This window comes from Poecilia latipinna, unplaced genomic scaffold, assembly GCF_001443285.1.
Source record: "Poecilia latipinna isolate Pla-1442-1.1 unplaced genomic scaffold, P_latipinna-1.0 Scaffold606, whole genome shotgun sequence".
NCBI lineage: Eukaryota > Metazoa > Chordata > Actinopteri > Cyprinodontiformes > Poeciliidae > Poecilia > Poecilia latipinna.
In genome coordinates, this window is record NW_015113222.1 from 273,004 (window position 1) to 288,632 (window position 15,629).

The 15,629-nt window shown below is 40.2% G+C and overlaps 1 protein-coding gene across 1 annotated transcript in view; it reads right to left on the reverse strand.

Moving 5' to 3' along the window:
- The window catches only part of atrx (ATRX chromatin remodeler), a 45,008-nt gene extending 29,495 nt beyond the window's left edge, over positions 1–15,513 (reverse strand). Inside the window, exons 1-22 of the mRNA XM_015042887.1 lie at positions 15,315–15,513; positions 12,602–12,874; positions 11,149–11,210; positions 11,010–11,059; positions 10,803–10,912; positions 10,627–10,707; positions 10,424–10,533; positions 10,268–10,335; positions 6,743–9,012; positions 6,346–6,412; positions 5,383–5,528; positions 5,129–5,290; positions 4,936–5,050; positions 4,711–4,816; positions 4,277–4,453; positions 3,019–3,160; positions 2,827–2,936; positions 2,300–2,446; positions 2,016–2,193; positions 1,033–1,170; positions 652–827; positions 442–559 (exon numbers count right to left, since the gene is read on the reverse strand). Of these exons, the coding sequence (XP_014898373.1) occupies positions 442–559; positions 652–827; positions 1,033–1,170; positions 2,016–2,193; positions 2,300–2,446; positions 2,827–2,936; positions 3,019–3,160; positions 4,277–4,453; positions 4,711–4,816; positions 4,936–5,050; positions 5,129–5,290; positions 5,383–5,528; positions 6,346–6,412; positions 6,743–9,012; positions 10,268–10,335; positions 10,424–10,533; positions 10,627–10,707; positions 10,803–10,912; positions 11,010–11,059; positions 11,149–11,205 (4,528 nt within the window). The 5' untranslated portion in view covers positions 11,206–11,210; positions 12,602–12,874; positions 15,315–15,513. The remainder of the gene's footprint in view (positions 1–441; positions 560–651; positions 828–1,032; positions 1,171–2,015; positions 2,194–2,299; positions 2,447–2,826; positions 2,937–3,018; positions 3,161–4,276; positions 4,454–4,710; positions 4,817–4,935; positions 5,051–5,128; positions 5,291–5,382; positions 5,529–6,345; positions 6,413–6,742; positions 9,013–10,267; positions 10,336–10,423; positions 10,534–10,626; positions 10,708–10,802; positions 10,913–11,009; positions 11,060–11,148; positions 11,211–12,601; positions 12,875–15,314) is intronic.
- Positions 15,514–15,629: the final 116 nt, after the last annotated feature.

Below are 15,629 nucleotides of genomic sequence, written 5' to 3' on the forward strand. Positions count from 1 at the left end.
ACCGCATACCAAGCTCTCCTGTTCTTTGTTTTTGGTTTTGGTGTAAAACCTCTGGCCCCTACTTCAGCTAGATTTCTCTCCTTTTTTATGCTCCCACATCTCCCCCTTTTCTTCTGTTCCCTCCCTCTCTCCCAGTGCTCTTCATTAGGGAGAAACGTGGGAAAGTGGGCTTAAAACCTGCCTGCGGCACAGTGCCAGCTGCCACTTCAACTCTAATACATATATACACACACACACACGCACGTCCTGGGCCACAATCTGACAGCGAAGTCCACTAAACTACTCAATGCATGACAAAAAATAAGAGAGAGAGTCCAGAAGAGCTTTCTGAAATCCCTCTCTGTGGAACTGACATCAGGTAAAGAGAACTTTTACTGGAAACACGACGCCCTGCAGGATCCTGCTGCAAAAGATTAGAAAAAGATCCCCAAACATCCTCACCTGTGAAGTGCTCCAGGTAATGTCTGTAGAGTTTGCACTGGAGCGGGGTCATTCTGATCGACAGCACATACTCGTACTTGGGAGGCAGGAACTTGGTGAGCGCCGAGTAATCTTTCCTCTGAGCGGGGAGAAGGAACAAAGCGTTATTCCAAGAGGTGAAAAGGAGAAAGGTCGAGCAGAGGCCGAGTCCGTTGGTTGAGAGCTTCTTACCTGAACGCAGCCGGCCAGCATCTCATAGAGGATGTGCGCCCTCTTCTTCATAATCCGGACGTCATGCAGCGTCGAGTCGGCGCACTGGCCGTTCTGAATGGGGTTAATGAAGCGGTTTCTGAACTCCTTCACCGACCCGAGCAAGTTTTCCTTGATGAAGTTCACCATGCAGTGGTCTGAAGAGGACACGTTACATCTTGAATTAATTAAAATGCGTTATTACTGATCAAGCATTGAGAAATTTATAGAAACATCAGGTTCAGTTTGAGCTGCCACCTGCTGCAGCAAGATTTTAACTTTTAAATCTCATGCAAAATGCTGAGAATTTTTTCTTCTTTTTAAATCTCAATTTTGGAGTCCAAGACACAAAAAGTGTCTCACATTCAATGAGGTTGTTTTGCAGAGGAGTTCCAGTCAGGACGATCCTCCTCCTCGTCCTGATCGAGTTCATTGCTTTGGAGACGGCAGAAGCCTCGTTCTTCAGAACGTGGCCTTCGTCGCAGATCACCAAGTCTGGACCTAAAATTAGGACAATTATACATTATCAGCTTCACAGAGACCTCTTTTTCAGCTACAGTAAAACAGAAAATCCTCAAATCCAGACCCAGAAGGAACTTGTTTTTAAGCCACAAAACAAACTATGGCATTGGGCACAAAGTCACTGTAAAATTTGGAATCATGCAGAATTAAGAAATTTGTTAGAAAAAGACTTCTATACTTCACAAAGAAAATTCCTACATAATCTCTGCAGGTGTCTAATTATCAATGGGTCATATCAAAACAGAGGGGAAGCAAATCAATGTTAGCCACAATTGCAGATGATTTAATAGTGATAAATGTGTTCATTTCAACTATCTAAGAGGGGTTTTTTTTTTTTACTTTATGCTCATAAGTAAAGGAAAAATACTAACAAGTTTATATTACAAAAACATTCAATTATTCTCAGTGTCTGGAACTTTAGACATTAACAAAATTCAGATTATCTCCTAAAACAATGTGTTAAAAAAAGACGTTACAGCACCTTGTTGCACATTAAGATCAGCTTCTTTTTCATAAATGAATTAGTTTTATTTAGCCATAAAAAGTAACTAAGTTAAATCAAATTTAGCTAGATTCCTTGCTTTACTGTCCAAAATAAGAATAGACTAATTCTATTAGTCTAGAGTATTTTCAGGCCAATTCTGATGGCATTTTTCATGCAATTTTAATCAAAGGAATTTGCTTTGACCTTATTGTTAAATCCAATCTAGACCTTAGTGAACCTCAGATTTAGATTACCTCACACCTCCATCCCAACCACCAACCTTCCAGCCATAATAAAGCCACAAGAGATTTTTTTTTTTTATTGTTTACACAAATTGTACCTGGATCCACAAGCGTTTTCTGAAACGTCTCTTTTAGCTTCTTGCTCTTGATGTTTCGTCCCTGCGTCAGATTTCTGTACATCTCATAACCTATGATCATAACGCCACCCGACTCCTGCCACTGCTGGAGAGCATAGGCTCGCTCCTGAGGCCTCTTAACTGTGGCTAACTCTGTTACCTGAGGGGGAGAAATACACAAATCATCAAATATAGACATGTTTGTTTTTTTTGACAGACTGACATCAGGAGCAAAAAAATAAAAAATAAACAGGAGCATTTCTTACCTCGAGGCTCTCCTCATCCTTCAGTCCCACCTGCCATTTCTCAAACTCATTGAGCCAGTTAAGAACAGTGTTGAGGGGACAAACCACTAGAGCTGTGCTAAAGTCGAGCTTTTCACAGAGCAGCAGGGTGTGGAGGAACGTCACCACCTACAGGCCAAGACGGGAACAGTTAAAAACGGCCACATCGCACAGCTTTGGAGATAAAAACAGCACCTATCAGAGGTATTCTGTCTTGTGTATTTGCAATATGTAGCAATGTTGTAAGAAAAATCCAACTCTGGGAATTACTTGGAGAAGTTTCGGTGCAGCAGCTGAATGCAGTGCGACATTAACAACAAAGTCTCTAGCAATTTCATGCAGTGAAGATCGCATGTAAATGTTGGAGGAACAAATTGAGACAAATTTAATTTTCTTTATGTAAACAAACATGTTAAAGATACAAATTTGAATGTCCTGTAAGTGTTGCTTTTAACATCAGTCCAGCTTCGGTAAAATGTAAAATCCAGACAAATGAATCCATTTCTTACTTGTAGAGTTTTTCCTAGACCCATGCAATGAGCCAGGATGCAGCCAGAGCCTGCAGACTTCTGAATCTTTTTCACCGACTCGCAGCAGCAGTCCCACATAAACTGAACACCTGAAACCAAGCACAAGACTGAGTGGGAATCGTTTCAGACTGGCCTGAAACTTTCATTTTCATCCCAGCGGCATTCACTCACCATCGACCTGATGAGGCTTGAGCTTTGTGACGAGGCTCTTGTGCACCTGAACCAGCGGCTCCTTGGTCTCTTCGTCTTCATCCAGGACCAGCTTGGTGGTGATGGGGCACGCCACCTGGGAGGCTTCTTCTACTACGACCACCTGTAGGAGGATTACGGGAAGATAAAAATCTAATGATTAGAAAAAAGGTTTTCTAAGCCATTTTAAAAGGCTAATTAAACCATTCTGAGAAACTGACGAGACATGACTGGATTTTTTCCAAGGCAGGTTCTGTGATGTTATCACTAATGGCTCCCCTACCTGCAGAAGATTTAAAAAAAAAAAAAAAACTACTGGACTCAATCAGCTGATCAGGCAGATTGATACAGCTAGCAACACTAGTTTAGCTCGAGCGTCGAGCTAAAATCGATGACAATTAGACAACAGCACCAAATATAGCTTCCTCTTGTGAAAGTGAGAACGGTGCTTTTAAAACATTTCTCTATTAAAGGTAAAGTGTAGAGGCCAATAGTTCATGGGTAACGACATTAACCATGTTCCAAGTTTTAAAAAAAAACTGCAAAGTTTACGTACCAGTTGTTGTACCCACTGATCGGGTTAATGGCTATTAATAAAAGTAGACCACCGCATCATATATTACTGAATTTTACCCAAAGAGACATTCTCATTCTGAGACATTTTTCATATTGGATTTTGTAAATGTTCCCCACTTGTAAATTGTTCCTTAAAGCATGTTGTGCAAATTGATGAACATGAAAAAAAATCTCATTCTTACTCCGGTAGCATTTCAAAGTTGTCGTGACAGTACAGTCGTACTTTCATGAGTTGTATTTAATGAGGTTTTACTTGTAAATTTTGAACCACTCAGCTCTCCCACTGCCGCCACCTGGTGGTAGCAGTATTGCATCTTTTTCCAATAATTGATGCCCACAAGAAACAGATTGTCGACCTGTTCCAGTTTGAGCTTTCCTCATTAAGATTACAGCACTAATTTTATCCTGTGAAACATTTATTTTATAAAAATCCTAATAAAATCAGAATTTCAGAAAAACCTTGATCTGAAAGGATCAAGAGGCCAAAAAAAAAAAACAAAAAAAAAACAAACAGCATTTTTATTTATTTTTGCATGAGCATGAAATTGGTCCTCAGCAGCAAGGCACACAAACATGAGAAAAATTCAACATAATCTTGCTATGGTAAACAAACCTTGTGTGTAAGGTTTGTTTTCCCCAAAACAGCAGGAACGTCCATGCTTACCTCTCGGAGTTTCTCCCTGAGCGCCTCCCTCTCAGCGATGCGTTTCCTCCTCTCCTCTTCCTCCTTCAGAGCGTCTCTCGTCTCTGTCCTCAAGTTGTCGTCCTTGAGGATTTTGCGGATCTTTTTCCGACCTTTGCGCCCCTCTCCATCTGCATCCTCACCATCTTCCTCTCCGCTCTGTGAAAAAGGACATTAAGCTCAGCTCTTTGATCTCTAGCCCTCTGGTGCAAAGAGCTAGTCCTTATTATCAGTAAGGGAGCAAACCCCAAGATCCATTTATGGGTCCAATAACTCTCAAAACACACTGCAGGGCAAGTTTAAAGAAAGTTTAGAAGCTTTGCATGACTTGACTAGTAAACTTTAGTTGAGTTTGTCTCCACCACAAAGCAATCCTTCCAGAAATAAGAAACTTTATGAGGCTGCATCTAAAACACCTTCTCGTTATTGCTGGAGGAGTCGTCCTGAACTTTGATTCTGCGTCGCTTCTTTTTCTGCTGCTTGTAGCTCCTCTGATTCTCATCTTCTTTCTTCTTTGCTGATCTACAGAAATAAAAACAGGAAGCATGTTTCATTTTCTTCTTCTTTTATGTCCACCAAAAGAAAACGGGTCTAATCAACAGAAAGTAAATGACCGCTTGGACAAGATCCCGCTTTCTCACCTGGTCTTCCGACGCTTGCTGTCCACCTCCGAGTCACTGACCTCCTCACTCATCCCCGACGCAGAACCAGACGCCGACTTCTCAAAGTCTGAGTCTTCAGAGTCGTCGCTGCCAACTGATTTATAACAACGCAACAAAGTCACTTACTGGTTTTCTCAGTTGGGGAGTCCCGTTGATAAAAGCCAGAATCTACCTTTACGTGAAGACTTTTTCTTGCTGCCCTTGCTCTTCTTCTCCTTGCTCGAGTCTCCAGATTCACCCTCGCTCAAGGAGAGCTTATGACGGAGCAATTTGTGCCGACTGCCGCGCTTCTTCACATCAACGTCAGACTCAGAGTCTTCTGTAAATTCATTGTCTTTCAGGACAGAAGCAAAGATTATCAAAGGATAGGAGGCAATTGGTCTTCTTGAATATTTCTGCACTTGTATATTTCAGTTTGTACTGTACCTCGCTCCTCTTCGTCGTCCTCTTTTCCTTTTTTAGCTTTCTTGGAGAATTTCTTTTTCGTGTCTTCCTCTTCGTTGTCAGAGGAGCTTTCTGCTCCAGAAGAGTAACTGGACTTTATTTGTGCAAGAAGCATTTTCTTTGCAATCCTTTGAGAAAAAGGGAAACAAAAGCCCCATTAAAGATGCCATGCATTTTATCAATCAAAAACAAGCACAAAGTGTTTTTAGATCCACAAACTATCAAAGTTCAAAGTTGAAACATAGTCAATCGGTTGGTTTAAAGTAAGTTAGAGCAACGACTAAATGCATTTTTAATGAGCAAACATTTCCCTAAATGAAGAGATTACTTGCAGACAAATTAGTCTGAGCACCTTGATGTCGCTCCACTTAGTTATTTGTTAATAAAAATGTAAAATATTACATACTGAAATGTTAAGATTACAAAATTCTGCAGCAGAGAAGCTGTTTGGGTTTCAACCAGTTAATGCTGCCTAAACTGAAGGAGTCCGGGGAAATAAATTATTCTTCAGCATGTGAGTGTTTAAGGTTAAATAAAGCAATAAGCCATCAGAAGCGGGAGCACCCAACTAATAGGTTTAACATTTCTACTTAACAACCTGTAGCCTCAATTAGAACCAGCACTGCCTGTTTTCATTCCTCTGATTTTGTCACAGTGCATCTACAAACTTCTGAACATTTTATTTGTGTTTTATACAACAGACCGACACAAACTGGTGCATAATTATTGAATGGAAAGAAAAATGATGACTTTCAAGACAGGTAGCAACATCTACATGGTTTGAACATTCAGGGTATCCTAAGTGTGTAGAAAGACATACCCTGTTACTTTGATACCCATAAATAAAATCCACTGCGACTAGTTCGCCTTCCCAAGTTACGCAATTAGTAAATGGAGGTCACCTGTGTGTAATTATTAAATATCTTCGATGCATTTCCCCAGTACCTGTTCTCAGGGTCGTCGTCGTCGTCTTCAAAAACTTGAGAATCGTCTTTAGTGTCTACCTCGTCTCCTAGCAACGAAACAAAAAACAGCATTATTTCCCAATGAAGCCATCAGCACTTTTATTATGAAGTTCTTTAAAAGTAAAATGTACTTCAGTTCACCGTCAACGATATTTTCTAATTACATGAAATTGTGTGTGTGGGGGGAGGAGGGGGGGGGGAACTAAAATCGCGGCATCTCTGTAAAAAAAAAAAAAAAAAAATGTTTTAGTGCAAACCGGTGAGGCTCAGAGACTAAAAGAAACTTTGTAGAAACTGAAAGCAGCGATGAGGAAAGGCTTCGGCTTTGCATGTTGGGAGAAGCCAAGCGTAAACATTTCTACACTGAACAACTTTACCTGAGGACTGATTGAAGACTCCACTGCCTCCAAGTACATTATCCTCCACAATGGGTTTGATCTTTTGCTGGTCACTATCCTCTCCGGAGTCACCTCCAGCCTCCTCTTCTTCCTCCTCCTCCTCCTCCTCCTCAGATGAAGACTGTAGCTTGGAGGCAGCTTTTGGGCTCCTTCCCTTCCGCTTCTTTTCATAAGATCGCTTCTGCTTCTTTTCAGACAAGTCTTTTTCATGGCCCTTGGAGTTCTCCTGTTTCTTGACGCGGCTAGACCTCCTCCTAGCTGTGACTGCTTTGCTCTTACTCTCCACATCTGAATCAGAGTCCGAGTTGTCCGAGCTGGCTTGTTTCTTCTTCTTGGACGTCTTCTTGTTTTTAAGCTCTCCATCTGAATCAGAGTCCGAGTTGTCCGAGCTGGCTTGTTTCTTCTTCTTGGACGTCTTCTTGTCTTTACGCTCTGCATCTGAACCTGAGCTTTCAGACTTCCGTTTGCGTTTGGTTAGCGTCTCTGTGTCCTTCGAAGACGTGTCTGATTTGAAGAGACGCTTTTTAGCCTTTGTGCTTTCCTGTTCCTCGTCTGTGCTGCTGTTGCCTGTTGCAGCTTTCTCCAGTAGAACGGGAGGAACTTCGTCTGAGTCAGAGTCGTCCGATGTTTTCTCTGAACTTTTGGTCTCTTTTTTAATGTTACTGGATTTCTTTGATGGCTTGGCCCTGGCCTTGCTGTCTCCGTCAGATTCTGACTCAGAGGAGTCCTTCTTGCCTTTATTTTCTCCTTGCTTCCTTAAAGGAGTGGTCTTCACCCTACTGGAGCGGCGGGTCGGTGGTGGGCTGTCAGCTTCTTCTGCTCTACTAGAATCGGAGTCTTTCTTATCCTCGTCTTTTTCCTTACTCTTGCTCGGCTGTTCTGCGTTTTCTTTGTCCTTCGACCTAGAGGACCTAGAACTGCTGCTTTTGACAACTGGTACAGGAGTCAGTTTGACTATCAGGTTCTTAACTCTGGGTTGGGGGCATTGGGTTTCTGGAGGATGTTCATTTGACTTTGTATCCACGTCTTTCACTGAACTGGTATCGGTCTGTGAGAGCAAGGAGGAGTCAGCGAGGCTCTCCACCATCTGGAAAAGCTCCTCAGGTACTGAAGGAGGAACAGACATAATGTCGTGATCCAGGGACGTTTCAGCAGTAGACACTGGCTCACCGTCAAAGACCTCGCTCTTAATTGTCATTTTGGGGACGCTTGTTTCTGTTTGGTGGTCTTTCATTTCAGGCTTATTGAACACTTTGTCCTCTGACTTTATGTCCTGCTGGTTATCCAACTCTTTCATCCCTTCGTCCATCGTTTCTGCTTCATCAACTGAATCTGTTTCGTTAGACGGCTTTTTGGGCGACTCTTTTACTGAAATCTCCATTTCGTTAGGCAGCTCTTCAACCGTCTCCGTCTTACCAACTAAATCTGCTATACTGTCCTGCTCCTTTGACACCTTTTTGGTTTTGCCAGATTTACAAACTGAATCATTCTCATCAGGCGGCTGCTTAGCCTCCTTCATTTCTTCTGTGTCACAAATTGGCTTGACTTCATTATGCTGCTCACCGTCCTCACCAGGAAGTGAATCTGCAGAACAATCCATCTCGTTGTTTTCTGCAGGTTCCACAACATTGCCAATCTTTCTCGCATGTTGCCCTTCAGTACCATTCTGCAGCTCCATGTTTCTGAACTCGGGCTTCAAAGCCTCCTCCAAGGCATTGTGGGCTTTCCTCAGATCTGAGAGCACCGCCTTGAAGGCTTTCAAATGTCGATACCTGATGGTGGCGTCTGCCTGGTCGTCGGTCGCCTGCTGGATGAACTGAATGAAAGTGTTATTTAACCCGGTTGTAGTTTCAACAAGCTTCTTTGTCTTCTTGATTAGATCTTTGGGTATCTGCAGATTTTTATAGGAGAAAGTCATGGTCCCCAAGCCTTCACCGTGTTCTTTCCCATTTGCGATTGCTTTCTGTTCCTTGGGGGATTTCTTCTTCTCTTTCTTGCCTTCACGCTCCTCAGCTTTATCTGTTTTTCGTTGCTTCATTTCCACTTCCTCTTTCCTCTGCATGATGCTGTGGCAGTTGGAGACCAGATCCTGGAGGGGCTCGGACCGGCACACGTAGCAGTGCCACTTGGAGTTCTCATCCGTGATGCTGGACAGTTCCTTCCTGCCCAGGTTGCGCAGTATGCACTTTTTGCAGAAAGCGTTGTTGCAGTAGTCACAGCAGATTAGCTTTCCACCCTCAGCACACCATCTGAGGACAAAGTTTAGACAATATTTCAAGTTAAACAGTGAATACTTTTTTACATGTTGCTTTTAAAGCTTTTTTTTTTTTTAAAGAGCTAAATACAGACGATTCGGAAGAAGCCAGACTCACAAAGGACTATTCCATTCTAAACTATTTTCTACACTCAGACAAGGATTTGGCTCATGCAAATATGTTCAGCAGCAGTTTTGTTCAATGTTTTTGTTTCTGGTCATCTTTAATCGCATTAGATTGCTACAGTTGTTATATTATTAGCCATGAATTAGCCAATGCTTGTGTACTGATAATTTCTTTACTATCCAGTAGCTGATTGAGCTCTCAGTAGATGCAAATTTTTCTGTGTTAATTTGCAAACTACCTTATGCTATCCAGGAAGACTACTACTTCACTGCTGCAGATACAGGAATGTTACTTTTTTTTTTCCCCAAACAGTGTTGGTTCCAGTGCTACCAATACTAGCATCTAGGCTACATAGTCTGTCTCGCAGGCAAAACAGGTTTGCTAAAAAGCTGCAGAAATATGAAGACAAAAGACCAATTGACAGGTCAGGGAGAACTTGGTGGAAAAATTTTAAGCAGTATTGGGGGAAAAGATAGAAAACTTTGCATTATTTTACTTCCACTTCACAAGTAGGCACTACTTTATGTTGGTCTATCAAATTAAACTCAATTAAATACACTGAAGTTTGTGGTTGAAATTAAAAGGTTAAGGGGTGTAAATACTTTCGCAAGGCATTGTAACGCATCCGTTTAATTCTGTGTAAGAGGAATTTTAGAATATATTTAATTGTTTGTACAACCTGAAAAACAGAATTTACTTTGCCTCTTGCAGCTGTAGTTAGATTTATATAAAGGTTATTGTAGTTTTACTCTGCTGGAATTTAGGGAGCATTTAGAGATAAGGAGAAAGCTCCCACCTATTTTCAAGGTTTCGAAGGTCGTCTAATGGTTACACTGCTGCTGATCCGAGGCAGGAATGTTGGTTATCAAAATCCTTTTAAGAAGCCTCCAGCATTAGAAAGTAGTAACTGTCTAGTTATAGCAGAATGGACTGAACAAGCACAGAGCTGGTCACATAATTCTTGCTGTTCTCATTCTTGCATTCACCCATTTCTGCTTGGTAACTAAGAGCGACAGTTAATTAGACAAAAGTCCGTTTTATTTATTTATTTTTTTCTGTCAACATTCTGACATATTTTTTACTTCAGCATGTTGCAAAACAATTTTCTTTTGGTTGTCTCCACCTGCATTGCTCATCCATTCCATCAGAATCCCGGCCGATGTCATCGCTTGTGTAGTATTTGAAACATGACTGCAGAAATAGAAATTAACACGATCAGCAATGCGTAAACAGTACAAATATTTAAGAAGTTCACTGAGATAAAGATACATTTTAATACCTTGCAAATGAGTACTTTGAGCATAGGATGCTCGTACACAGAGTTGCGCTGAAACTGGTTTACTTGTTTTCCGCAGGCTGTGCAGTTAACTTTCTTCTCCAGGGTATCATCTGTGACCAGCAAATTAAGCGGTTTCTTATTTTTTTTCTAATATTAATGCATCAGATTTATGTTGAAACATTTGGATAAAAGCAGAAGATCACCTGTCTTTTTCTGTTTGAAATCCACTCTGAGCTTCATGGCACCTTTGCTTTCATTCCCACTCGGTTTCATCACTAAAGTGCCTGAGAAAATGAAACGGCAGAAACGCAAAGATCGCACTTCATTCCAGCTACAGCAGAACTTACAATGAGTCCAACTCACACTGCACAACTCTTACCTTTAGATCCACTGCCTGTGTTACTGTCAGAAGTGGCTCCTTCGTTTTCGCCGTTAGTCGAGGCGTCAGAGTCTTTCTGTTCTGTGTGCTTTGTTACATTGGTGGGCTTCCTAAATTGTGTAGACATGCATCTTTAGTACTTTAAGCAGTACCAAATACAGCAGCAAAATAAAAGACATATACATAAATTAAAAGTCAGTTTCTAACCTCCTGCTTCGAGAAGAAGACGGTTTCATGCTTTCTGATGAGCTCCCAGGCTGTGCGGAAACCAGCATTTATTTTAAATTTATAAACAATGAAAAATATGTTTACGACAAGTGTTCAAACTTGCAAACGGCAAACTCACCTCCTCTCCTTTCTCTCCCATTAGATCTAGGTTTGATTCGGAAGAAGCCAGACTCATTTTACCTGGAGAGACAGACAGTTTTGTGAGCGCAACGATAACACATTAATGCATTCAAGTCACCAAAAACAATGCAGCCATTTTATGTTCTTCATCAAGTGCAACAAATCTAAACTTTGCAGCACACTCTTCCCTTTAATGACAAAGTGAAAGAAAACTGGATAAAAGTTAGACAACTTCAGAACTGATAGGTCTGGCTTTTAAGAAAATTGAAATCGGTATCGATTAGGAATGGCCGGATCAGTGAATCCCTTTTTTTTTTTTTTTTTTTTGCTTGTTTTACACTTTCACTAGCCTGGTTAAAAAAAAACAAACAAAAAAACCTGCCCCCTTGAGCAACGCTTTGATTTGGGAGATGAGAATTGAGCAGAATTGCGTAAGAAGGCAATTCCCAAATTTAGCAAAGAAACATCCATTTCCAACATGAAATCAGCAGCAAGCAAATATACTTGTTTTATGTGACCAATCAAAGTTATTTAGAAAAACTAAATAAATTTAAAAATGACAATGAACTACAAGTTACAGTTACAGTCAAATCTTATAAAAACTGCTTATAAAAATTAAAAATCAAATCCCTTGGTTCCCAGTTTGACTGTAATCAAAAACATTTTATATTCTACATATAGGTCAAGTTTCTACTCAGCGACTTACAGTAGAAAATACTTGAGACGGAGGCACAACACATTTTGTTTACCATCAACCTACTTTGCATGGCATTAGATGAGAGAAACTATCGCTCAGTTTCGAGATCAAAAATTTAATTGTTATGATTAAAATTTAAGTTCAAGCCTGGTTTTCTGTTCTTCCGTCGTCTGCAGCTTATTCATCCCCAACTAAAACATCTCCCAGTTTTGACAACCCAGAAACTCATGACTATCGTGACGTCGAGTCAATTTGCGTGTTTAGCACTTGGTTAAGACTGAAACCAGAATTTCCTTGGCTCATTTGAGACTGGCACGATTGCATTGGTGGTTCTGCATGCAAGGTCCTGTGCATGAGCATCCATTCGGGCCTTCATTTCCTTTATGTGGACATAACATGATACGAACCCGCGCCCTGCAGCCTGGAACTACAGTGTAGCATCCACACTTATTAGCTGTGCTGCATTAAGCTGTCGACATTGCAACACAAATCCAGACATTTCATTAATAATTTATGTTAAAACGTTTTTTGCTGTATTAAGCTACACTTCGGGTGTATGCATGCAAGCATTCAACCCTCCATGTCTGTGGACTTCAATGTTGCCGGCTGCGCAGCTAACGGTTAGCGCACAGTTAGCCTAGCGTGCTAACTAGCATCAAGGCTGCCATGGCCCGGCTTGCTGCTAACGAAGCCAACACAGTAATCAATGCAAAGATGGCTCGTCTAAAACAAACAGTATAAACAACCTCCATACCTGCTTCCAGCAGTCGTCATTTCCTGACGTACGGCAGCGAGGTATTGTTTTACTTCAGCAAACCCCGGTCAACCCAATGTACTAAATTTCGATGGTGTGGAAGCTAAAAATTTAGGGCTAAAAGCCGAAATAACTCCGCTGAGAAGAAACAAAGCAAGGGACCATCTTGCCGGATGACTGTGGACGCAGTAAAATGGCGCATCCAGTCTCAACCGCGCGAGTATTCCTATTGGCTGGCAGCGTCAGGGCCTCTGAGGATGTGATTGGCTGAGCCTAGAGGAAGCAAAAGATTCCAGTGAAAGTAGAGCAAAGATGATAGTGTTGCTTGGATAAGGAAAGTCCATTTATCACACAATAAACTGACAATAGACTAATGAATCAAGCCGAGCTTCGCAGTAGTCTTCTCAGTCCTCCAGACTTAACAACGGCATTCTTTTATGGACATATCATGCCCAGTCTTTGTCTATTTTTCTATATTGTTTTTAGACTTAAATCCAGTGATCTGAGATCCTCAAAGTGCTGGAAGTCCCCATTCAATCTGAGAAACCCATTGCTAAGACACCAGCTACCACTATAATTAGTGTTAGCTGGTGTAATCATGTATTTTCACCTTGTTGATGGAGAACTGAAAAATGACTCACTTTTCCTGAAGGTCATGTTTTACGCAGATACAAGCCACATTAATCGAATTCTACAGATTTACAGTAAAAACAAAAAAAAAAAAAAAAAAAGAAAAACCTGGAGTAATTGTGTAACTTAATCAGTTGTGCCATATCTCACACACTCACTTTACATTGCAATGCTTTTTACTACTACTCATCTACAGATATAGACGCTGCAAAATAAAGAAATATATAAATTCTATTCTGTTATATTACTGATGATTCATATTCAGTTTCTGATGTAATATGATAAACTTTTCAAAACATACAATGTGACATTAACCATGTGCAATTCTCCTGGAAAACAAAAATTTATTAGGAAGAATGAAAACAAATGAAAAAGTTACACACACACACACATGCTTTGTTAATGCAGTTTTTGATTCAACTTCAGATTCAAGTCTTCTAGATAGAAGACTCGCATCTCAACCTCTTTTTTATTCACAATCTCTCTTCAGAGAAAATCTGTGACCTTCCTCGGTTTTTCTTTTGAATGCAGCTGGCCAGAAACTTCATTAAGCCGTTTTTCAATGTATTTTTGAAGCAGGGACGCACAGACATGCTGAAAATGAGATGGTTTTTTTTTACCTTCACATTTCAAGCTCATTCCCACAGGTCTAGGTCAAAACTGTTTTGCATTTAACCAGCTCCATCTGAAGAAAAATAACCCTAAATCAATCTGTCCCCACCTATGGGAATGGTCTTTTTGGTGATGTTCAGTGTTGTTTCTATGCCAAACTCAAAGTTTGGAGATCGTTGCCCAGAAGTTGAGCTCGTTTCCCTCTAAGCATAAAATATTCTACATGCGTGCACACAAGCTTTTGATCCTTTCTGATTAATTTTTGCAAACTTTATCAAATGGGTCACTGTGGCCATTTTATTTTTAACATTTGTTCTTTTAACATGTTTTTTTTATTTTTTTAGTTAGCTTGAAAATGTCAAAATAAATTTGGAAAAAGTTTTGAAATATATTAATCATTGTCTACTTTTTTATGGCATCTTGTCAGAGGTGTGTCCACTCATTTCACCATAACTGGGACATTCCCTTTTCTTTCTTGTTACTTTTTTTATTTGTGTCAACTAAACCGTGTTGGTATTAGGTCACCCTGAGTGACAGAAAGTCCACTGATAAAGCTTGTAAACTGTATGAGCAATTTGGAAACAAAAATGCAAAGAAAAACCTTTATGTCACCCATACAAACAATCTTCTAAAAAAAAAAATGTCTTTTCAGAAACATCTGAAAAACAGAGAGAAATTTATCTCAGCTCTTCATTTTCCAATCTTTTATGGAATCAAAGACAGACATTGTTAAATTTAATAAATAATTATTTAACACATACCCTTTTATCTTTGAAATAGCACTTAAATGTGAAAAAAAAATATGTTTCTTGCCAAGAATTTTGGATGTTTGTCCAAATTTGACTGGAAATATATGCCTACATGCAGTGTTTGGTGCCTAGTTTTTAGAACTCCTCTGTCTTCTTAGAAGTTCATTAATATTGAAAGTCCTCCAAAGATCATTTAGGTAAAAGATAATATTAACTCTTTCTAAAGGGTCTAAAACAAAAACCCAGAGGCATCCCACAAATAAAGTGTATTAAATCCTAAGTTCATCATCTTAGAAAATTATATTATACAACACTGAATTAAAAAAACAACCTTTTTAATGTACAAAAATATGTAATTGCCATATTATGGCCTATACAATCACAGGGACTTGATCAATGCTTAGAAGACAATCACTGACATTTCAGACAAGAAATGAAGGCCACCAGAGGTCATTGATAGCTAAAAAAAAAAAAAAAGAAAAAGTTGTTTTTTCACTTAGTGATGTATGCAAACATATTCATGCAAAGTTGATAACAACAAGAAGGAATGTAAATGAACATCCACTCAAGTAGTATTTCATAAAGTTCTCCAGGAGCGCACTGAGGTTGGCGTCAGCATATCAAGAGCCACGGCGTACAAACGATCCTATACAAAAAGGCTGAAAATGTCACATTCCTTTTGTCAAGCTACTCCTAAAACAGAGACGCCTGCAGTGTTTTACCTGGGTTGCTGTCCAAGACAAGACAGGGAAAATGACAGGATTCATCCAAGGAAGAAGGACTTTGAGGTATCTGAAACACTGAGGACAACCCTTCTGGATATCCAAGACTTTGATTTTGATGAAGGAAAATTTCAGGTAGGGAAATGTACAACAAAAGCTGAACCAAAAACTACGCTTCCTCCCAATTAATTCATGATTTGAAAAGGGAAGGAAGTGGACACCTGTTGAGGCCCCCTGGCCTCCAGAGGCTGTGCAGTCTCTTTTTGTTTTTGCAGATTCAGGTGTGGTAGCACACTCTACAGACTGGCTGCTGCT